Source organism: Capricornis sumatraensis, chromosome X, assembly GCF_032405125.1.
Source record: "Capricornis sumatraensis isolate serow.1 chromosome X, serow.2, whole genome shotgun sequence".
Taxonomy (NCBI): domain Eukaryota; kingdom Metazoa; phylum Chordata; class Mammalia; order Artiodactyla; family Bovidae; genus Capricornis; species Capricornis sumatraensis.
This window is the reverse complement of record NC_091092.1, coordinates 71,271,430-71,296,536: the sequence shown is the minus strand read 5'-3', so window position 1 is coordinate 71,296,536 and position 25,107 is coordinate 71,271,430. Positions and strand designations below refer to the sequence as shown.

General features: G+C 33.5%; 1 protein-coding gene across 1 annotated transcript in view; it reads right to left on the bottom strand.

Annotated features, from left to right (window-relative positions):
• The window catches only part of BRWD3 (bromodomain and WD repeat domain containing 3), a 153,704-nt gene that overhangs the window by 75,610 nt on the left and 52,987 nt on the right, over positions 1-25,107 (bottom strand). Inside the window, exons 7-17 of the mRNA XM_068962335.1 lie at positions 23,199-23,359; positions 21,667-21,888; positions 16,245-16,345; positions 15,655-15,725; positions 14,601-14,701; positions 12,324-12,364; positions 8,741-8,845; positions 7,551-7,704; positions 4,323-4,457; positions 2,961-3,089; positions 831-1,056 (exon numbers count right to left, since the gene is read on the bottom strand). Coding sequence (XP_068818436.1) covers positions 831-1,056; positions 2,961-3,089; positions 4,323-4,457; positions 7,551-7,704; positions 8,741-8,845; positions 12,324-12,364; positions 14,601-14,701; positions 15,655-15,725; positions 16,245-16,345; positions 21,667-21,888; positions 23,199-23,359 — 1,446 coding nt within the window. The remainder of the gene's footprint in view (positions 1-830; positions 1,057-2,960; positions 3,090-4,322; positions 4,458-7,550; positions 7,705-8,740; positions 8,846-12,323; positions 12,365-14,600; positions 14,702-15,654; positions 15,726-16,244; positions 16,346-21,666; positions 21,889-23,198; positions 23,360-25,107) is intronic.

Below are 25,107 nucleotides of genomic sequence, written 5' to 3'. Positions count from 1 at the left end.
CTTTTACGGTCCAACTCTCACATCCATACATGACTACTGGAAAAACCATAGCTTTGACTATACAGACCTTTGTAGGCAAATTAATGTCTCTGCTTTTTAATGTGCTTTCTAGGTTTGTCATAGCTTTCCTTCCAAGGAGCAAGTATTTTTTCATTTCACAGCTGCAGTTCCTGTCTGCAGTGATTTTGGAGCCCAAGAAAATAAAGTCTGTCACTGTTTCCTTTGTTTCCCCATCTATTTGCCATGAAGTGATGAGACCATATGCCATGATCTTAGTTTTTTGAATGTTGAGTTTTAAACCATCTTAAATTATCACTAAAAGTCAGTTCTGAAAGCATCAGGATCATACATATGTTCAGGTTTCTAAGGAAGCAGGTCAATACATTCTCTGCTTCAGTGTACTCTTGTTTGCCCTAATCCATTTATCTGTGTCTAGATGAGATAAACAATGTAAAAAATTACATTGGTAAGGTAAAAAGTTCTATGCCACTGAAAATTAATAAGGTATCAGATAAAATATGGGGCTTCCCTGGTGGTTCAGATGTAAAAAATCTGCCTGCAAAACCTGGGTCGGGAAGATCTCCTGGAGAAGGGAATGGCAACCCACTCCAGTATTCTTGCCTGGAAAATTCCACAGACGGAGGAGCCTGGTGGGCAATAGTCCATGGGGTCACAAAGAGTTGGACATGACTGAGCAACTAACACTTTTCACTTTCAGGAAAAATATATTATAACCTACTACATAGTTTAGCATGGGGATATATTACAGAGAGAAGAGTAAGTTCAACACTTTACAAAACGTTTTAAATTTGATTTTGTTGATAACATACCATTAGCCACATATCCCAGCTGTGGTATAAGTTGTTCATCTTTACAATTTTCCCGTCCTGGTACCAGTCTTTGAAATTTTGTGGGATGAGGATTTCCATCAACATCCACCAAGAATGGTGGAGGCATGAGATGAGGAGCTTGTTGGGTTTGTTCATCCAATACATAGTTGTTGGCATCACGGATAAGAGGTCGATAATCAGTATGGAAGAACATCTGATCTGGAATCTTTATGATAGACTTTTAGTATTTAATGTGCACAGGAAATTTATTAACAAGCATTTATGTTCATTCCTACAGCATGTTTGTTTTTCAAATCAGACAATTTTTGCATTATCTATATACTCCTCTATTGTCATGTGTTCTCCCTAGGTAGAAGTGAATCACCTAGATCATAATGCTATTTTTCTCCACAAAACCCAATAATATATATTATTTTCTGGCCCTTCCCTATCATATTTCTCCAATTAGGATAAGAGGAAGCAAAACAATAATGTAGTAGATAAAGTTAGTTATTTTTAAGTTGCAAAAAACTGAGAAAGAACTAATCTCAAAAATATACAAGCAACTCCCGCAGCTCACTTCCAGAAAAATAAACGACCCAATCAAAAAATGGGCCAAAGAACTAAATAGACATTTCTCCAAAGAAGACATACAGATGGCTAACAAACACATAAAAAGATGCTCAACATCACTCATTATCAGAGAAATGCAAATCAAAACCACAATGAGGTACCATTTCACACCAGTCAGAATGGCTGCTATCCAAAAGTCTACAAGCAATAAATGCTGGAGAGGGTGTGGAGAAAAGGGAACCCTCTTACATTGTTGGTGGGAATGCAAACTAGTACAGCCTCTATGGAGAACTGGAAATAGAACTGCCTTATGACCTAGCAATCCCACTACTGGGCATACACACCGAGGAAACCATAATTGAAAGAGACACGTGTACCCCAATGTTCATCACAGCACTGTTTATAATAACCAGGACATGGAAGCAACCTAGATGTCCATCAGCAGATGAATGGATAAGAAAGCTGTGGTACATATACACAATGGAGTATTACTCAGCCATTAAAAAGAATACATTTGAATCAGTTCTAATGAGGTGGATGAAACTGGAGCCTAATATACAGAGTGAAGTAAGCCAGAAAGAAAAACACCAATATGGTATACTAACACATATATATGGAATTTCGAAAGATGGCAACAATAACCCTGTATGCGAGACAGCAAAAAGAGACACAGATGTATAGAACAGTCTTTTGGACTCTGTGGGAGAGGGACAGGTGGGATGATTTGGGAGAATGGCATTGAAACATGTTAATATCACATATGAAACGAATCACCAGTCTAGGTTCGATGCATGATACAGGATGCTTGGGGCTGGTGCACTGGGATGACCCAGAGGGATGGTATGGGGAGGGAGGTGGGAGGAGGGTTCAGGATGGGCAACACATGTACACCCGTGGCAAATTCATGTTGATGTATGGCAAAACCAATACAATATGGTAAAGAAAAAAAAACAAAGAAACTTTAATAACTATTTTTCTTGCTTGTTTTTATTCAAACAAGAATAGACAGAGTATAATATAAATGGTGAGACAGGTAAATATCAATGCATGAAAGACACAAAGGTGATTAAGTATCAACATGAACTCAAAGACTCTAGTTATTTTCCAACTCCAAGATTCTATCATCTATCCTAAACTCACAGCTAATAAAATAAAAGAAACCAATTAAATTAGCTTCCAAAGTATTTTAACAAGATCAATAATAGGTAAAATAAACATTCAGTAATGAGCTGTTTATTCCTAATTTAGGATAAGTAAAGGATGTAACCTGGTCAAGTTATTCTCTTATTACACCTAAAAGGTAGTATAGAGAGAGAATATGTAATAAGCAAGAGTGTTTTCCAATGAATTTTTATATCCACATCACCCTATATCTTAATAGTAATTTGAACTGCCAAGCCTTATATTCTAGCAGTGACGAAAAATTTTACAAAAAAAAGCAACTTTGTTATTTTATATCTATTGAAACATAGTGACCTTTATTAACCATAAAGCTTCAAATAAGATGAATGATACTATCAAAAATCACAATCTATAACAACAATTAAGTATACTAACCTTTTCATAGTATTTACTGCATCCAAATCCAAAAAGCAGCAAATGCCCATGTGAATCAGTGCAGGCAAAATGATTACCATCTGGTGAAAATTTACAGTCAAACACTGCACCATGGCCTTGGCCTTCAATCTGAAATTTAGAAGTCACCTTAAGTCACCTTAGGAGGTAATTTTCAAACAATAAGTAGTCAATAGCTTCTACTTGCTAATATTGTGGGTTCTGTGATACATCAACATTCCAATGTACTCTCTGACTTCTGTAGCCAGAATCATACTGTAATAGTAAAGCTCTGAAAGAAATTAGGGAGTTTCAATATGAAATGCATCGTATCAAACATTACTAGCAATGCCCTAACTGAAGAAGGACTGCATGAATGACTGAGGAGAATATAAAAGACCTAAACACAACCAGATTAATAAAAGTGCTATTTCAGGAAAGTCAAGATATTATCTTCATATTTAAACTGCAAATCAAACTTTAAAAAAAAATCCTAAAATTAAAGCACACAAATCAATCTCACTGACAAAAGACAAAGGGTTATTATTAACACTCTAAATCTGTATAAAGCCTATAAAAGGGAGCTCAAAGGCCAATAATTTAGAAATATTTAGTCAGAACTATTTTTCAGAAAGGAACAATAAATATGGGAAATATGAGTATTCTCATCACCATAGGAGGGTGTTCAACTGGGAGAAGAGATACTTCACCGTATTTTTCCATTGTTTGTACGAAATGTATTCTAGGAGTATCTACATCTCCAATTCCATGTGTGCCAAACAACTTCCTGATTACTAACTAAGCTATATAGGATTTACCAGAGACAGATACAATACAGTCACTGTTGTGATTCATTCATTAGGATTATAGTTTAAACATTAATGTTTTTGTAATTTTGTTTAGTGTTAAATCCAAATGCTTATTCAATTTGAGTTTCTAGAATTAAGAGCTGGGAAACAGAATTTGGAAAATGTTAACACCACAAAACAGAGACACCCTGAAAGGCATAATTCTCAGTTGGCCTTACTCTCAGATCTTGAGTCATTCTCTAAGTTATTATATGGATTAAAACAGGGGGCAAGAGGTTCCTTGGCACTAAGTATACTTTAATTACCAAATTATCATAGTCTGCTTTTTTATCAACTAAGCATAGATTGGGCTTCCTTTGAGGCTTAACTGGTAAAGAATCTGCCTGCAATGCGGGAAACCCAGGTTCGATCCTCAGGTTGGGAAGATCCCCTGGAGAAGGGAAAGGCTACCCACTCCAGTATTCTGGCCTGGAGAATTCCATGGACTATATAGAACATGGGGTTGCAAAGAGTCGGACATGACTGATTGACTTTCACAAACATAGATTTCCCTTACCATATTAAAATAATTCCGAATTTTGGTCCCCCGGTCAAGGTCCCAAACAAAAATGTTCCCGTCATGACCTGCTGAAAGTATGATCCTTTGATCAAATGGATGTGCTTCCAAAACAAATACTTCATCATCATGTCCCTGTGATAAAATCAATATTAAAAATGAAAAGCAACATTGAATATCTGTCTTATTTGGTTAATAGATCTCAGGATATCCTATCAATCTAATTCAGGTGAATTCATGTATGTAAATTTAACAGCATTTACAAACATGGACACTACAAGAAATAGTTGTTAGAGTTCCTTATATGTTTAAATGCTGATTTCATAAAATATGGCTTCTCTGATAGCTCAGTTGGTAAAGAAATCCCCTGCAATGCAGAAAACCCCAGTTCAATTCCTGGGTTGGGACGATCCACTGGAGAAGGGATAGGCTATCTGCTCCAGTATTCTTGGGCTTCCCTTGTGGCCTACAATGTGGGAGACGTGGGTTCAATTCCTGGGTTAGAAAGAACCCCTGGAGATCTTCCCTACTCCAGTATTCTGGCCTGAAGAATTCCAGAGACTATATAGTCCAAGGGGTCTCAAAGAGTCGGACACAACTGAGCGACTTTCACTTTCACTTCATAAAATATTCAATAGACAAAAGACCTGAAAGGTATTTGAAATACAACCCAAAATCAGGCCTCTGAAGTGAAATTCATATTTCTAGGGCTTTGCTATTAAAAGGTCACAGAATATGTGACAAACAAAATATTTTATTAACACCCAATTCTGACACAGTGATAACAGACAAACCTTCATTATTCTTCATCCAATACTCACTGATATTCATATTGTATCATGGGAGGACCCATGATATGTTCAAACAACGAAGTATAGTTTGTCTTTTTTACCTTTATCTACTTTATAGTTGAAGGTTTCATTTAATATTCTACCTGAAAAATGGGTATGCTGCTAAAAAAAAAATAATAAGTTTGAAAACCAACGTTCCTATATTTCCCCAGCAATAAATCAATATCAGCATCTCTACAGACTTTAGATCAGGAGTCTGGAAACTTTAGGCCAACTAGCTCCCCAATGTTTCTGGACAGACAGCTTAAGGAGTGGTTTTTACATTTTTTAAAAGGTGGTAAAAAATGAAAGAATATTCAACAGAGACCATATGTGGTTTGCAAAGCCGAAAATATTTACTATCTGGCCTCTTAAAGAAAAAGTTTGTCAACACCTAATTTAGATCACTGTTCATTTTTTTTTAATTCTTGGCCAGAGAGTACAGGCTCCAAGTTTTAGAGAAGCATGTGGGACATCCTGAAATTGCTTTTCACTTAGGAACATATCAGCATATTACATGTCAGGAGCTTCCAGAAATAATCACATGTTGTGAACCTAAAAAGTGCATTTTACCCCAAATCATTGCATAAAAATAGAAGAGTAACCTGCCCTACTACCATTATGTTAAAAAATGTAGCTTATTAAAAAGTAAATTCAGAATGTCTCAAAATGAAAAGTGGAAGATGAAGAGGTAAAATTCATTTTGATAAATACCAACAAAAAACTTTTTTCCCAATGACTATCAAAAAATTATTCCTCTGTCATAACAAAATCTCTTACTGAATATCCAATTTGATATAGTAAATACTTTCTCAGGTTCCTAATCAGTAAGCAGTAAAATTACTCTGTTAAAGTCAAATGATAATGTTACAACTACATCAGCGTACATTAGGAAAGAGAGATTTTTAAATAGGGGGTTCCATTTTTGGTCCTTGGTCATGAGAAACAAAACCTAGTCAGATTAAGTAATGTCTTAAGATTTATCATCTGCCCTATTTTATTTATTAAGCACACCTCTATTTCCACCACTACCATACAAATGCAAATTATCATTAAGGCCCATCCTATCACAGAATCCTACAGTATAATCAGAGTCATCTTTATCTCATTCCAATCTATTCTCTCTACTCTGTTGCTACAATTAGGAGGCAGTTTTCAAAAGCAAAATTCACATGCCATTCCTTTGCTTTTAAACCTTTTCATGGTACCTATTGGTCTCAGGATAGATCCTACAAGACCTTGCATGGTCTGGCCCCTGCCTATTTCTCCTCCTATCAGGTGATACTCTTTCTGCTCTCTGTGCTTTAGCCAAAAAATTGGCTTTTACCTCCTTTCTACCTCAAGACCTTTGTACATGCTTTTCCCTCTTCTTGGAGGGAACTTTCAACCTCCTCACACATGTAATTTACCAAATATTTATTGATCCCCTACCATGTTGAGACAGAAAATAAACAAACAAAAAATACAGTAAGAAAATACTAGGTAGTGGTCAACACTACGATGAAAATAAAGATGATGACTGGGAGGCTACCCAAGATTGTTTGCTAAGGAAGGCCTTGTCAAGCAGGTGACATTTAGGATGAGAGCTGGGAAATTTTTACCTATCTTACAAATCTTAACACAAGCTTCACCTTCTCAGAAAGCTTTCTCTGACCCTTCCAGACCAAGTTTGGTTATCCTACTAGAAACGTGCGTTGTGCTCTTCTTAGCACTTATTTGATTAAATGCTTGTTTCTTTGTTTCATTTAATAGGCTACAAACTCTAGGAGGATAGGGACTCTTTAATCTACTATTTAAACCTATCTCAGTGGCTGGAACAATGGATACTCAATAAGTATTTGTTGAATTAAAGAACTTCACACCCCAGTAAGACTCTGGTACACAAATTCTAGACCTGTAGCCACTGGCCACATATGGCTACTAAGCATCTGAAATGTGGCTAGTGGAAACTGAGATGGTCTGTAAACTTAAAATACACACTAGATTTCAAAGATTTAGTATGAAAAAATGTCAACAATTTCAATAATATTTCTTATATCATGTTGAAAAGCTACTATTTTGTATATACTGGGTTAAATAAAGCCAGCTCTACCCTTAAAAACAACAACAAAAATCCCCACTCATGCTATGAACAAATAACTTATATACCCTTGACTGCATATGATAATATAATGGGTAAATAAATATGGGAAAAGATCCTGAAAAGTTTTGATATCTGCTTTTAATAGCTACACCATGTGCCATCCTTATTTTGTAGATATGTCAACAAAGGTACTTTGAATAATTCTCCAAGCAACAGTAAGCCATAGAAAGCAAACTAGAAAACTTAAAATTTCCTGTCTTCTAGAATAATGCCCTTTTCGATCATTTTTAATTATTCCACAAATAGAATACTTACGGATAACGTATGAAGAAGTTGGCCTGTGATAGAATTCCATACTTTCAAAAGGAAATTGTTCACTGCAGTAATAACTGTGGTGTCATATCGATCCCAGGCCACCATAGTCACCTTAAGTTTAGTGACCTTGTCTTCTCCAGATGGCAAATTGTTCCTAAACAAAATAATTTCAGGGTTAATAAATATTGAACAAAGGAGCATCTAAATAGCAAATTATGAAAAAAATCTCTCTAGGAGCATGCAACTTTTTAGATAAAAAAATCCTAAACTCTATCTTTAACTACACATGAAATAAAATAATAAAAGTATTAATATCACATAGGGCAACATCTATAGGCTTATTTTATGGAGGAAAAAAAATACGAAATGACAAAAACTTCATAGTTAGCTAATTGAGAGCAATAAAAAAGTGAAGTTAGAAATGAATCTTCAGATACCTTGAAAAGTAAAACACAAGGTCAGGTTGGCTACCAGAAAATATGAGGAAAACATAATTAAATGGACACTTTATTCCTTTAAATATTCATTTTTTGAAACTAAAGTAGGTATACAAAAAAGCAGTAAGAAATTCAGTTAATTGATTTAATCAAATGACATTATCAGTAGCTGACTATGACTACAAAGTTGATTCTATATTGTTGTTAATGGGAAAATAATTAATTTCAGGATCATACCCTAAAGAAACTGTTGTATCCTAAAGAGGTAATTAATGTATCTTCTAGTTAACAGTGATGATGAAATGTAATTCTGATTAACTGTATTTATAATGTTGAGTAGGAATACTAACAATATGAAACATAAAGGTATTCTCAGTAAGTCAGAGAAATATCTAAAAATATGATGACATTTAATACGGACAACCCTCAAAGTTGTCTAGTATTAAAAAAATATAAAAATGACTGATAGAAAACTAGGACAGAGAATGATTCTATAGGCATTAGTAAAGCACAGAGATCTTTGGATCACAAGAGACCAGAAGTTTGAATGAGTCAGATAAGATATGTTCCTATCATCCAATCTGTCAATCAACGGTTAAAGACAGTGTTCTTAGAGACTAAACACAGATATAAATTTCTACCAATTAACTCCAAATTAAAAAGATATTTATTTTCATTATTAAATAGAATACAATAATGTAAAAGATACTATACCATAAGAGAATCATTAAAATATCTAACATCCAATCTTACCCAGTCATTTTAGTAGCCATATCTAGTACTATACTCTTCCATTCTTGTTGCTGGTATTGCCAAATTCTTGCTGTTCCATCTCTACTTCCACTAACAAATCTTAAACTGCAAAAAACAGTTAAAATATTCTTATTGCCTTTCTCTAGAATGAAAATCACTACTTTTCTAATTATAAAAGCAATACATTCATCCTCATATACTTCTGTGGATAATGAAAATGGTACACTTTGGGAAGCAGTTTGGCATTCCTCAAAATGATAAACAGTGCCACGTGACTCAACAATTCTACTCCTCCATAAGTATACAAGAGCAATGAAAACATAAGTCCACAGAAAAACATGTACACAGATATTCACTGTATTATTCATTATATTTCAAAAGTGATGACAACCCAAATGTTGATCAACTAATAGATGGATAGACATATTTTATAGCCATACAATCAAATTCTTGACAGCCATAAAAGGAAATCAAATTCTTACACATGCTTCAACATGGATGAATCTTGAAAACATGCTAAGTTAAAAATGTCACAAAAGACCAAATACTGTATGATTCCATTTATATGAAACATCCAAAATAGGCAAATCGGCTAAAATAAAAAGTGGATTAATGGTTGTTCAGAGCTGAAGGTAGGGGTGTAGAAAGATGCGAAATTGAAAGCTAAAGGGTATGGATATGGGAATTCTTTTGGGGGCAATGACAATATTCTAGGGATATGGGATTAAGAGATGCAAACTATTATGTATAAAATAGATAAGCAATAAGGATATAAGAGTAAAGCATGGAGAAATATAGTGATTACAATAACTTTAAATAAAGCATAATCTATAAAAATATTGAATCACCATCTTTTATACCTGAAATTAATATAATCTTATAAATCAAAAATATTTTAATTAAAAAATAAAATAAAAGTGATCATAGTGAAGGCTGCACAGCCCTGGGAATATACTTAAAACACTGAATTTTATGTGGAATGCATCTCAATAAAACTGAATAAAAATACATTCGTTAACCTATAACTATAACCTATAACCTACCACTATCTGTAAGTTAGTTTCTATTCTTTCAGACTTTATATAGACACATACATTTATATATTCCCACTACAGGGAATAGAATTACAGTACAAAGGAAGATCCCTTGGAGGAGGGCATGGCAATCCACTCCAGTATTCTTGCCTGAAAGGTCCCATGGACAGAGGAGCCGGGTGGGCTACAGTCCATAGGGTCACAAACAGTTGAACATGACTGAAGTGACTTACCACACACACACACACACACACACACACACACACACACACACTGATTTATAGTGTTGTTCCAGATGCTGCAACTAGAGTTTGCATGCCACAATGAAGATGGAAGATCCCACGTCCCAACGAAGATTGAAGACCCCATATCTTATGTGTTATACATATATCTACATATATTTTATGCATTCATGGCATACCTTTCTCTTAATATTTTCAATATTTCTAAGCCATGTGATTTGTCTGAGTTTTTTCAAATTATCACAAATCTCCAAAAAATTTTCTAATGTATCAATTTAAAAAAAGCATGCATAAGTGGACCTGCACAGTTCAAACCTATGTTTTTCAAAGGTCAACTTTATTTTGTAGATATATTTCTCAGTTTACAAATATAAAAATTACCATCCCTTTCAATAATTATTCAACAATATGGATCTATCAAAATTTAATCAACCACTTAATAATGAACATTTTTACTATTTCCAGTCTTTGCCATTATAAATAATGCTGTTTGAATATCTCTATACACATCTTCGTGAAACCTTATATATATCTTTGCTGAGTCCAAGGGCAGGCACATTTTTTTTAAAGAAAGAAAAGCTTGTTCCAACTTCAGATTTGGCCATAGATGCGCACACTAGGAGCTGTCAAATCAAAGACATTTTCCTAGTAGGAGCTGTCAAATCAAAGACATTTTCCTAGTTTAATGGTATAATGGACTCTTTCGTGAAGAATTTATACTTTTTCTGCATCTTTTCTCTGTAATATTCCCCCTTCAGGGTAGGCACATTTTAAAAGCTTTTGACATACTGCCAAATTATTTCCCTAAAAAGTTCTTTTTAAAAAAACAATTTACAGTTAGCATCAAGGTTGTGGGACAGTGCTTATTTTTCCTAAACCCTTGGCAATACTGGATGCTATGATTCTTCAGTATCTTGTCATTCTGAAAGAAAAAATTGTTATTGTTATTCTAAATTGCATTTCTCTTGATAATTAGTAAAATTGGACATCTTTTGATATATGTACTGGCCACATAATTTAGATAAAATAATGTTTTGCATTTAAGGAAAAAGGTAAAGAATTTTAAAAATTCAGATACTCCTAGTATGAAAGAATAGTAGCTATACAAACCTTTACATGTATACTCAGTATGGTACAATAAAACAACTTTAAAAATTTTTTGAAGGTTTTTTCATTCCTAATAAATATATCACTCTTGGTGGATCATTATTATTTACTCTTGCATTGAATGAAGATGAACACAATCATCATAGTAATCACCGGTGTTTAAAAAGTATTTAATAGCAAAACATGGTCACTCACATAATGTCCTTATAGACAGATATAGATACAAATTTATGCCAAGTGGATAAATTTTAAAATCTATTCTAGGTCAATCTGTAGGCCAAGGCAGAAAGTTATCACCTTCTGGGGATGATACATTTGATAGGGTGCAAGAATACTTGTATATAATTTCTGAGTTAACAGACAGGAAATGTGATACACACTTACAGTAGAGACAGTAAACAATCTAGATATTCAGAGGAAGACAAGATAGCTAAAATCTCGAGGAGTCAGGAAGGGCTTCAGGTAGGGTATGAACCTTAAAAGAAAGATAGAACTTAGAAAAGAAAAAGAGACAGGAAGGAGAAGGAAATAAAAGGAAGGAGAGAAGGGAAAGGGAAGACATAGGAGGGATAGAACGGGAGTGAAAGGACTTAGGGTATGATTATTCCTGGTAGGAGGTAAAGTATAAGCAAAAGAATGGATGAGAGAATGCATATGGACTATAACAATAATGATGATTAAATCAATTGGGCTGGATCTGAGTATTTAAATAGGGAATAGTAGATGAGAAAAGAATGTAGGCCTAAGTCAAGTTGTAGAGAATTCTGAATGCCAGGCTAAAACATCTGAATTCTATCCTATAGACAAAGAAGAAACACTAAAAATTTCTGAATAGAGCAAAGTTAATCTGACAGAAATGGATAAGACGCATTTAGAAGGGAGAATATTGAAGGTAATGGGTCAAATAATGGAATTCTTGACCAAGGTGGATGATAACAGAAAGGGAAAAAGCAAAAAAAAAAAGAAAGAAAGAAAGAAAGAAAGAAAGAAATCATTCATACAGGAAGAATTGATAGACTACGGCTACTATTTGGATGGGAGCTTAGAAGATCTGGGATGAGAATGTCATCAAACAGAGACAACAGCTTTCAGTTTAACTAGAAAGAAATAAAACATCTATAGTAGAAGTAGCTTTTTCTGAAGACATAGAGGTAAAATATGTGAAACATCTGTTTATACAGATATGTACTACATAATTACCTGTCTCCATTGTTACAGAACTGAACAGCAACAACTTTGTCCTAAGACATAAAACAAAAGGTTTGTGATTAGAATTAATTTATTTTTAAAATTAATAAAGTACTCTTTTCCTCAAATTCACACGCAAAAGTTTCATTAAGTGGATTTTTTAATGTTATAATTTTCTTTTAAAAAAACTCTAATTTTCTTTAAAGAAAATTAATGAAGACAAATTATTAACTAAGGAGGAATAGTTATCAGCAGTAATTTGAGACAAACTTGTTTCTAAACATAAGAAAATCTGTTTCTAAACCATAATCTCAAGAGACAAGATAGTTCTGAATAGGTATTAGTTTATTATATTCCCCCATAATAGGACAACACACTAAAATGCCACTTTAAAATAATTCATTTAATAGTAGTTGAACTAAATTTTTCACTTAACATTTTTTTAATTTCAGAAAACAAATCAGTCATTTGCTGTTTCTCACATGGTTTATTTAATTATTTTACAATGAATTCATTTGACAGTCTTTAGGTATCTTAATTTAGATACTGTTGTTTGAATCTTCCTTTATCACTAAACTACACTTATTACAAATATAATGTGTACTGTAGTGATTATACTATAGTAATGTACCTTCAAATGTGGTAAACATTTTCACAAACCACAATTATTGAACTAAATTTGAACTTAACTTCTTTTAATTTTCTTTATATGTACTTAAATTTTAATAAAAACTCAGATACTAAATGTCTTCATATTTATTTTTTCATTTTAAAAACACATTAAACCATCTTCATATGTTCAGACATATCTGTGATTCCCACTGTTCCATGACTTCATTGAGTATTTTTATCTGATGAGATTCAGGACTCTCACTGTCGGTTCCAATAACTGGTTTTAGATGTTACAAAAGGACATCTTATTTCCAGAGACTAACAGATGCCACTAATTTCAACAGGGAATGTTTAAGTTTTCTGACTTTATCTGGGCCTCTGCCAAAAAACCCTCTACCAATCAATTTTTCTTCATCTTTTCTCCCTCAATTATTTCCCATTTATTTATTACTTCCTCTTTTCTCAGCTCTCAATAAATGTGACCATACTGTATACACACCTTGCTTGGGTGGTAACTGTAAAGATGTCTCCTTTGTGTGGTCTAGCACAACTGGATTTTTCCTACTGGATATTCTCAAGATTGAGATTGTTATATATTTCCTAAGTTTTTATATTTCACACTTTAAATAATATTCCAGGATTTTAGTATCTATGAATAAGTTACAGCAAGGTGAGAGCTCAGCTTGGTTCAGTAACTCTTCATAAGCTGAATATTCAATTATGTTCATATGATAAGACAAAAGCAGGAGGCTGTTTCCAAAAGTTCAAGGAAAAAGTTTCTAACAGGGGTCTCGGTTTTACTCAAATTTCAAGAACATGAGTGATTCTGGAACTCACTAAGTATCTTTTTTAAAAAGTTATCTTTCAGGGAAATTTTGTGTTTTACTGATATGTACTAACACTATTCCAAATCAACTAAGCATCAAAAGTAATAGGAACAGTAATAGTAAGACTTATAAAGCTGAGTACTTTCAGATGCAGACTATATAGCTTTGACAATGAGGAACACAAGATCTGTAGTGAGTTGAAACAAATACTCCCATATTCAACAGTAAACAACTGTCTGGAGAAGAAGGTAAGGAAATAAAGAGGAGGAAGAAGTAAAAGGTGTACAGGGAAATAAATAAACAATAATGGCTCCAAATTTTTCTTGTAAATGTCACACAACAGTGGAGAGAGCTTGAGAAGAAAAGTCCCAGGCACCAATGGCTGTCACCCTAGTATAAAACTTCCCTGTATGGAAGGCTGTTGTCGACAATTAAATGGGATTAGATTTCAGGAGTCTCATGGCATTCTGAAAATAATCAAACTAAGACCAATGAGCTAAGTTCAGTAAAAAGAATTTTTTTCCTAAGATGTACCTGAATATGTCTTTTAATAAGTAGACTTCAAAGTAACAAACAGTTATATGATTAATAAAGCAGGGTAAAAGATGATTTTTTAAATAAATTATTATTACAACGTATTTTTCCCTTCTCATAGTCAGAAATTGTCTTAAATACTATAAGCATACTAAATTCAGAATTTCATACCAATCTTCACCACTAAAAAGAAATCTTACCATACAAGTTTCAGGACCAATCTATATTAAATTAGAGATCAGCAAAGAAGAAAACCAGATTTCCATGGGTGTTTAAAAAGAAAGCATGATATTTAAGTTTTTCATTTTGTTCTTACCGTATGTGACTCTAACTCGGCAATTTTCTCAGGGATCTCAGAACCTAAATAATATATTCTAATCACATGGTCAGTGCTACCTGTTGTAATGAACATACCACCTAGAGGATTAAAAATAAACAAACATTTAAGAAAATTATACCAAGAAACTTTAAAAACCCTCTGATTGCTTCCTTAGTTATACTTTATTAATAAAAAAGTCTTCAACAAACACAAAGTTATCTTCTACCTATTAAACACATATTAACATTTCAGAAAAAAATAAGCAAAACTCAAGAAACACAAGAGGAATATTTAAGAACAACTATATCACTCACCCAATAAAAACACAACTTTTACACCAAATACAGGCCTTTGAATCATAAACACTAAAAGCCTTGAGGAATTCATTTCTTTATATCTCATAAAAACATAATGTTTCACAATTATTTATAAAATAATCTATATTTACAATTCTCTGTATAGTGGCTATAGTGGTTAAGGGTGAAAACTAGCAGCTTTGGGGATGATGAAAAAAATTCTAGAGATGGATGCTGGTAATGTATGCAGAACAATGTGAATGTACTTAATGCCATAGAACTGTACACTTAAAAATGTTTCTTAAAATGGTAAATTTAATGTTATATTTTATGACAACAAAAAATAGAAGGTTAATTACCATACTCTTAACAGCAGTAGAAAAGCACTGTTTACATACTGAGAACGGGTCTTCTATATGGAGCCACAGTACATGTTTTCTGAAAATTCAGGGTAGGATTTTCATGTTGAATTGTGTGTGAGTGTTGGGGGAAGGCTGTACTTTTTACCAACTAAATTCATTGTTACATAAAAATACATTAATTGTAAATAAGAAAAAAACTCAAATTCTATAATGTTAATTAGAATCCACAAAGGTCTATTATAACATGGTTCACATTTTTAGTATGTGTCTATTAATTCTCAAACATATGCATTTTTCTCCACAAAACTGAAAAAGTATTTTACAATTGAAAAATCTTTTATACTGGATTATTCAATATTTTAGGTACTCAAAACACTCAATTTTTATACATACCAGAACTGAAAGATGAACAAGATATCTGAACTCCAGGTCTAGATCTCTCAGTAAATTTCACTGGGCGATCTCTAAGAGAAAAGTAAGATGTTTTTATTTTTCATCATGTTCTTTTAATGTACAAGAATTTTAGCACACTGCTAGACATTGACAGATTTATCATCAATATTATAGAAACCACAAAACTGAAGTAGTCAATAGGTACTATTTCCACTATTGAAGTTAAAAATGCATTTAAACTTACAAACATACTTTATGCTACCAGTATTGTTATTTTAGCTTTACAAATAAGTTACCATGTTACTTACTAACATCATGAAGAAAAGTTCAAGGTGTTCTTACCATGGTAAGAAATGAAACAAATACTCCTTATCAGAATTTTGTGTATAATCTCTTCAACATTGGTTTCATAAAAAAAAAAAAAAAAAAAAAAAATCTCTAACATCTAATTGAAGTCAGTATGGATGTGTGCACACACACCCATGCACACATAATTTACATATTTAATACATGAACTATCAAGAATCTCTCAAGATGATAAAGAAAAAAACATTCTTTTCATAAAATTTTTAACGAAACTCTAAACTTACTTAAACTTCATTGTTTTCACATGCCACTGCCAGAAACAAATTGTTCCATCAGCACCAGTAGAAGTGAGGTATCTGGTTGTGCCTTTAGTTGATGGACAAAACTGGAAAAATAATTCTAATTAAAATAGAAACCTTTCATGTTTCAACTTAATTTCAGTTTCAAGAAATTAGTTATTTAAATTTCCTAGATTAATGGATATCTTATTAAAAACTAAAGTAAAAAAAAATGTAGAGAAAGTCAGTCATTTAATTTAGGATGAAATATTTCAGTCCTAAAGACACTTATTTAAAAATTATTCAATATAACGCTTAAAGATTATTATTTCACTGCTTTTAATGGAGAAAACACAAAGTCATTACTAGTTAAACCATTATAAATCTGCTGAATACATGCTTATATAGCAACAACATAAATTTTTTATAGTTCACCTGAAAAAGGCATCAAAAGAAAATCTAAAAATCAGTAACTAGGAAGGTACAAGTCTAAGTGTTTGGGTTTTAACATTTTAAACGCTTAACTTCATGAAGTACAATGGAAATTTTGGCATTTTTAAATCTAAATCACTTTCATGTACATGGATAACATAAGTCAAATGTCTGTATGTATCACTGTGGAAAAAAGATTTAAAAATATAAATTGAGTTGTCAATTTGAAGTATGACTACTATCCTAGATAAACCACAGATGGTCTTAGTCACGTAGGATTCTCAAGCTCTAACTCTCAGTATTTTACACATCCTCAGAAGAGAATAAGGGAAAAGTTAACTATACTCCTGATGTCTGGGACACAGGAAGACTGAAAATCAAACCAGGGTCTCGAGCATGCCCATGAGTTTTAAAAATCCCAAATAAGGAATTTCCTGGCAGTCAAGTGGTTAGGACTCAGTGCTTTCACTGCCGTATCCTGGGTTCAATTTCTGGTTGGGGAACTAATATACTATAAGCCATGCAGCATGGCCAAATAAATAATTAAAAAAATAAAAATTCCAAATAAACATAATGAATACCTTCCACTGAGATGAAGATTAAGGATCAAGATGAATATGACTTGAATAAATTTTAAACTCAAATCTAAAGCAAATAATCATTATAGGTATTAGAAGTCATTTATTTAGTTTTCTTTTTGGAAGCACAGAACTTCTAAAGACTACAAAGCTTAAATCAAACAAAAAATACCAATTAATATTATCCATTAAGAGCTGATGAACAGTAAAGAAACCAGTGCTCAGGTAGTAAACTTATACATTCATTTCTGAGCTACAGAAGCTTGCATCAGAAAGCTTAATCCACAATCTATAGCAGAAGCCTCCAAATTATAGCCTACATACCAAATCCAGTTTCCTGCTTGTTTATGTAAATAAAGTTTTATTGGTACACAGTCACCTTAAACTGGCTATGGCTGCTATGCACTGCAACAGCAAAGTAGTTGCTGCTGCTGCTGCTGCTGCTAAGTCGCTTCAGTTGTGTCTGACTCTGTGCGACCCCATAGATGGCAGCCCACCAGGCTCCCCCAAACCTGGGATTCTCCAGGCAAGAACACTGGAGTGGGTTGCCATTTCCTTCCCCAAGGCATGAAAGTAAAACGTGAAAGTGAAGTTGCTCAGTCTGAAATAGAGGCCGTATGGTCTGCAAAGCCTAATATATTTACTATCTGGCTGGTAAATATGCTGATCTAGGATCTACAGAAATGAGACAATAAAATATGAAATATTATGATTTTATGCAGATGACACCACCTTTATGGCAGAAAGTGAAGAAGAACTAAAGAGCTTCTTGATGAAAGTGAAAGAGGAGAGTGAAAAAGTTGGCTTAAAGCTCAACATTCAGAAAACTAAGATCATGGCATCCGCTCCCATCACTTCATGGCAGATAGATGGGGAAACAGTGGAAACAGTGGCTGACTTTATTTTTCTGGGCTCCAAAATCACTGCAGATGGTGACTGCAGCCATGAAATTAAAAGACGCTTACTCCTTGGAAGGAAAGTTATGAGAAACCTAGACAGCATATTAAAAAGCAGACACATTATTTTGCCAACAAAGGTCTGTCTAGTCAAAGCTATGGCTTTTCCTATGGTCATGTATGGATGTGAGAGTTGGACTGTGAAGAAATCTGAGCACCGAAGAATTGATTCTTTTGAACTGTGGTGTTGGAGAAGACTCTTGAGGGTCCCTTGGACTGCAAGGAGATCCAACCAGTCCATTCTGAAGGAGATCAGTCCTGGGTGTTCATTGGAAGGACTGATGTTGAAGCTGAAACTCCAATACTTTGGCCACCTTATGTGAAGAGCTGACTCATTGGAAAAAGACCCTGATGCTGGGAAAGATTGAGAGTAGGAGGAGAAAGGGACGACAGAGGATGAGATGGTTGGATGGCATCATTGACTCGATGGACATGGGTTTGGGTAGACTCCGGGAGATGGTGATGGACAGGGAGGCTTGGCGTGCTGTGGTTTATGGGGTCACAAAGAGTCAGACACGACTGAGTGACTGAACTGAACTGAACTGCTTAAGTTTGAAGAAATACTAAAACCTTTATTATCCTAATTATACTTTAACTTTTTTCAATCACAAAGGGGAATTCAGTCCATAAATGTATCTATTTTTGTATTTAATGTATTTTTAATTAATTAATTTATTATTTTTGGCTGCACTGGGTCTTCATTACTATGCATGGGCTTTCTCTAGTTGCAGCAAGTGGGGACTACTCTTCGTTATGGTGCATAGGCTTCTCATCATAGTGGCTTCCCTTGTAGAGCATAGGATCTAGGCATGTGGGTTTTAGTAGTTGTAGCTTGCAGGCTTTAGAGCATGGACTCAGTAGTTGCGGCACCTGGGCTTAGCTGCCCTGAAGAATGTGGGATCTTCTAGGACCAAGGACTGAACTCATATTCCCTGCATTGACAGGCAGACTCCCAACCACTGGACTACCAGGGAAGCCCCATTTTTGGGTTGTTTTTAAATGAGAAATCATGTTTAAGATTATAAAATTAAAAACACATGTGCATTTCTGAATATAATTTTTATAACATTAAAATTACAATTTTATTTTAATACATAGTTATTGAAGAAAAGCTAGGAAATATAGAAAAACAGAACAAAAGCTATTCATAATCCCACTATCCAGAGGCAACCACTATTAACACCATACCATATTACTTCAATTTTATTTAAAAAAGAAAGAAACTGAAAAAATAATATTATACTACAATGTTAATAGAGACAATTAGCAAAGAGTAAAGCATATAGAATGCATGCTAAATGATAATTATTACTATGAACAAAAATGAAGGAGTGCTGGTAGGAGTAATGATTTACAATTTTAAAATAGTAAGTTAGTCAGAGAAAGTTTCCCTGGGAAAAGTGACAGGCATTTCCATTATTTAGAAAGTAAGGGAATAAGTCATATGACCAAAGAGGACCATTTCAGAGATATAAAACAGCAAAAGCAAGGGCAGGGGTGTAGCTAGAGTGGTTTAAAGAAGTAGCTAAAGCAGGATGATAACAAGCAGTAGGAGATATGGTCAAAGAGAGCAAGGGGCTGAGAATGTAAGGTTTTGTGGGTCACTGTAAAACCTTCAGCTTTAACTCTGAGTTGGGAGGCTATTAAAGGTTCTGAGCACCAGTGACATGATTTAATTTCCTTTTTTTAAACCTCCATCTTAAAATCACTCATGCATCTATGCAGAGGCTAGACTAGGGCAGGAAAGAGGGATGGGAAGAAACAGGAAGATCAGTTAGAAGTCTGTTTCAATAATATAGGTCACAAATGATGGTGGTTTGAAATAGGTAGTAATGACAAAGGTCTTGGGAATTTGTTCAGATTCTGGATATATTTTGAGGGTAGAGTAAACATGATTTGCTAACAAGTTAGATATGCGATATAAAAAACAAAAAGTCAGGGATGACTACTCTGAGCAACTGAAAGGATGAAGTTGTCATTTGTTTATATGGGAAAAGGTTTGGGAGGAGCAAATCTGAGAAAGGAAGACAGGGGTTCAATCTTGAAGATGTTGAGTTTGAGATGCCTTGCAGACATTCATGTGATGATGCCAACTAGGTAATTGAATGTACAAGTATGGAGCTAAAAGATAGGCCCCAAGATGGAAGTACACATTTGGAGTCATCAGCTTACAGATGAAATTTAAAGCCATGAGACTTGATGTGATCACTAAGGGGAAGAATGTTATAGAAAAGAGGTCCATACAAAAACAACACAAAAAACAAAAACAAAAGAGGTCTATGGATCTCTAGGGCACTTACACACACAAATGAAATGAGATAGAAACTAGCAAATGAAACTATGATGGAGCAAAACAGTTCCATAAATATTTTCAGTAGTAACAAATATTCATATTTTTCATGTTGTAAAAGATTATCTTCAAATTTCAGAAATAGTCTGTCAGATAGGATGGTGAGAACACAAGAAACTAGTAATATCCCAAAACAAAATCCAATAGATAATTTCAAACAATCAAAATTCTGATGTATGGTGGGAGGGGGGTTCAGGGTTGGGAACTCATGTACACCTGTGGTGGATTCATGTCAATGTATGGCAAAACCAATACAGTATTGTAAAGGAAAAAACATAAATAAATAAAAATTTTAAAAAAAGAAAAGAAAAATAAAAAAATAAATTTTCAAATCCAATATACATTGAACCCAATTCTTGCTAGTACCTCATAAACAGGTGATGTATTATTTAAATATTAAAACAAAAATTGCCTGGCATACTTATTAGTGACTAAAGAACAAAGAAAATTCAATTGGAGTAATTATCTCATCCACAAAAGTGGTCTCGTTGACCAAACTAAAAGACAGTGTCAAAAGGATTCCTCTGTTTTGCTGTCAACACAAAGAAGAAAACAAAGTTCTTTGGGGAGTATCTAGGACTTTCACCACCAATGTCTGGTAAAAACACTATATGGACAAATATTTAAAAAGCTGATGTATGTCAAACTTCAAGTTGAAATAAATTCATGAAAATAAGAATAAAAATTTCCCTAATATTAAACTACACACACACAAAATCTGAACTGACAAACATTTTGCATTAAATATTAACACAAAGTATGCCAATATTCAAGTTAGAACCTGTTCATATCCTGCCTAAAAGGTATCAGTGTTCCTTAAGGCAATTCCAAGTCTTGTCCCTTGTTCACAAATACAAATGAGATAAATAAGATGTCTTGCACTGTACTCAAAAAACCTTTTCAATAACTGTTTTACTTGTTTCTAAACAGAACAGATTTATACGAAAAAGGAACTTTAAAATGAATACCTGTCTGCAAGATAGGGACAAAGCCTATCAAAGAGATGAAAATTTTTCTGTTGCCATTTTTATATTATCCAAACAATGTAACAAAAAACAAGAAAATTCTCATTCTTATTATATATATTACAGGTATCCTTGTATTTTTCTTACCTGTATGGAAGTGATAGAAGCTGAATGTCCCTGAAGGACTGCAACTGGTGCACAAGTTCGAAGACACCACACTCTTACAACTTTATCACAACTGCCTGCGGCAATGAGAGTATTTTCATAGTTAACAGCCATGTCAGAAATTTCAGCAGAGTGCCCTCGAAGTGTAGCCAGAAGGCGTCCATCATCTGTTGCCCAGATTTTCACCAAACAGTCATCAGAACCCTACAGCAATACAAAAGGACAAAAGATTTACAATGAAACAGAAATTCGTCCCCTCACAAAGGGGTCAAAAAAAAAAAGCAAAAACAAAGTGAGGATTTTATTAAGGTTTTTTCTAAGTATTTACTTTTTAGTCTCTTTTCTTCATATAATATGGATCTAATAGAAAATATAAAAGATGTCCAAATAATAGCACTGACAGTCTACAATGATAATGGCATATGTGAAGAACTCCTCAAAGCTACTACCAATTCTGGTAATTCAAAACATTTTTAACTCACATTTAAGTGTGGTGGCATTAAGTATATCTGCCATTATTTCTTTCCTTACACCTGACAGTCTTTTTTCTTAATTGCTTGAATATTTTGAATGTTTTTTTCTCTACAGATACTTAAAACTTTAACCTAAAATCTACATGCATTTCTCAGTAAACATGAGGCTTTGCTATAACCTCTGGTGAAACTATTATGAACTTCCTCATGAGAATTTCAAAAGAGCTTTAAAATATTAAAAAGCAATTCTACTCTAATGTGGTAGATATGTTATCTGTTTATAAAAACATTAAAATCATCATCCTCATCCTCATCAACAACATCCATATACTCATTTTGAAGTCATGAAAACATCAATGGAAGAGTCCGTAATGAACTCCAAGAAGTCGAACTTCTCAAATACAAACCACTTCCTTTGTTTTAGCATAGGAATTTAAAAAGAAAATCATGCCATTACCTACACTTTTACATTAACTTAGTACTGAAACAATGAGACTAAGCCTTAACTTGGAAACATTAGTCTGCTACAATTTTGTACAAAAAAGCATACAGTTAATAGAAATCCAATTTTAAGAACAGTACTGAATTCAAAGAGAGATATATACAATATTACAATATATAATCTTTGTTACTAACTGTATAGTTCAACTACTCAACTATAAGGATGATGTAATCATTAATTAAGCAGAACTGGCACCAATTATGCTAAATGGCAAATGAAAAATGCATTTTAATGTTTGCTAAAATAGAATGAAATCAAATTAAGCAGATAAAACTTGATTCACATAAATTAACCACCTTTAGAATATAAGGCCTTCTGATAATTTAATTTTTAAAAAAATTAGATTTCCCAAATGACAGAAGTCATTATAATTCATCCATTTACTTACATGAAAAAAGATTTTCAATTTCCATTTTTTTTTCTTGCATTCATGTATCTAAAAAGGAAGAGCTGCTTACAAAGCATACTTCAATGCCATGAAGCCTCGCTCCCATTGTTGTAAATCTCTAATACGCAAGTGTCATAAATTTTAAACTCACTGTAAAAATTCTTCTCCCACTTCTGTCAAATGCTACACAGTAGACAGATGACAAGTGACCCAGAATTCTCTTATGCATCTTAATGTGCTGGTAAGCAGCTGAAGGGAAAATATGGCTGAAACGACTACATCCGGTTAATTGCCTGGCTGAGGTGATATTCACTGAAAAACATAAAACAGAAGATTCACTTCTTAAAACCTAAAAGCAAAAACTACATTTAAAGTTAAATCATCAATATTATGATGAAACAAAAGGGTACACACACAACAGCAATTCTATGCTGTGAGAAGTCTAAATTCCATCACACATTTCACGATTTTACAAACTCAAGTTCACTACCACAAAGCCCTAAGAATACTTTAAGTCCCAGAAGTCTGATTTTCTGTTTGCCTTCCTATGGTTTCTCAAGTACAATCCCATTTTGCCTTCCTTGGTTCACTATAGTCAAAGAAACTGTAACTTTAAATATATAAATAAATCTTACTATAACATGAAGGAACTTTAGAATAAAGACAACATTTGGTTAAGTATAACACATCTTAAAAACTATATAGGAAATTCTATGAACTCCCGTCCTACCTTCTCACACCTATCCACACCATAAACAGTTGTCCCTAAAAATTTATTAAGAGTATTACAAGAGATTCATACAGTAAAAAGAGGAAGATGCCTATAACACCACATAGGTTTTCAGTAACAGTGCTTTCTAGACTTATCTATAGGTTTTCCCCATTTCTGGTTTCAGAAACTATAGACTCCCCCTCTAGTTATCAATGAACTTTTGAGGTTTCATCTCCTATAAGATCAACTTAGATCCTGTCTCCTTTTTTTGTTTTGTGATCTAATTTTCTTAAAAAGCAGCCAGAATAAAGCATAAATCTGTACAATTCTCCAAATACTATGTGGATTCTTCTCACTTCCCTAAAACAAAGATATTGTTCCCTATGTAAGTATATACAAGCATCTACTTGCTCTGTGAAATTCCTCCAGTATTCCACATCCCATAAACTGTATTTTAATCAAAACACAGAAACCTTCTGATCTTGAGGCAAGGCAAAATTTTACCATACTGTATAAATAACAGTATAAATAATACCTTTATGTTGAAGCAAGGCAACATTAAGCCAAGAACTGTGATTAATACAATTAGAACCATGCCAGAAATAAAAATAAAAAACCTTTCAACATCTCAATCTTTTTTTCAGGCAGAGGTCACCTTAACAGTCACCTTAAATTGACAAAATGATAAAAAAATGAATGATGAATAGCAAAACCCAACTCTGAATGCAAAACATAAGAACACATTAGCGATCTGAGTATTTATATTGAGATGCTAAGTAAATAATGGTAGAAAATCCATAACCATCAGTACTATGTAAGAAGATTCCTTTTTGGCAGTTGCTTCCCATCCCAAACTCTAGAAATATCCACAACTCTAAGTTGGGAAGAGCAGGCATTAAAGTCTGAAAATTATAGAAGTTATCTTCGTTCTCTAGTCAAATATTTCTTACTGCTCTGAGTTCCTTGAAATAATCAACCATTAGTTCTGCTTTGCTTTTCTACATTTTTCAACCTTGGAACTACTGGACTTAGGAACTTTGAGACTGGTGAATCTTTGTTGTAGGGGGGCTACAATGTTTAGCAGCATACCTGGCTTCTAACCAACAGATGCTATTAACACCCCATCACCAAAAACCTGTGACATGCAAAAACATCCCCAGACATTGCCAAACATCTCCTGGGGGAAAAAAATTGCCCCTGGTTAAAAATCAATTCGAACTTTAAGAACTAAAAGCAACATCATCAACATGAATAATAAACCAGAAAATCAAATGGAGAAATAATCAGAATTATAGAATATATGATAAACTATTCTATAAAAATTAATAATTAAAATTGGAAACTACCT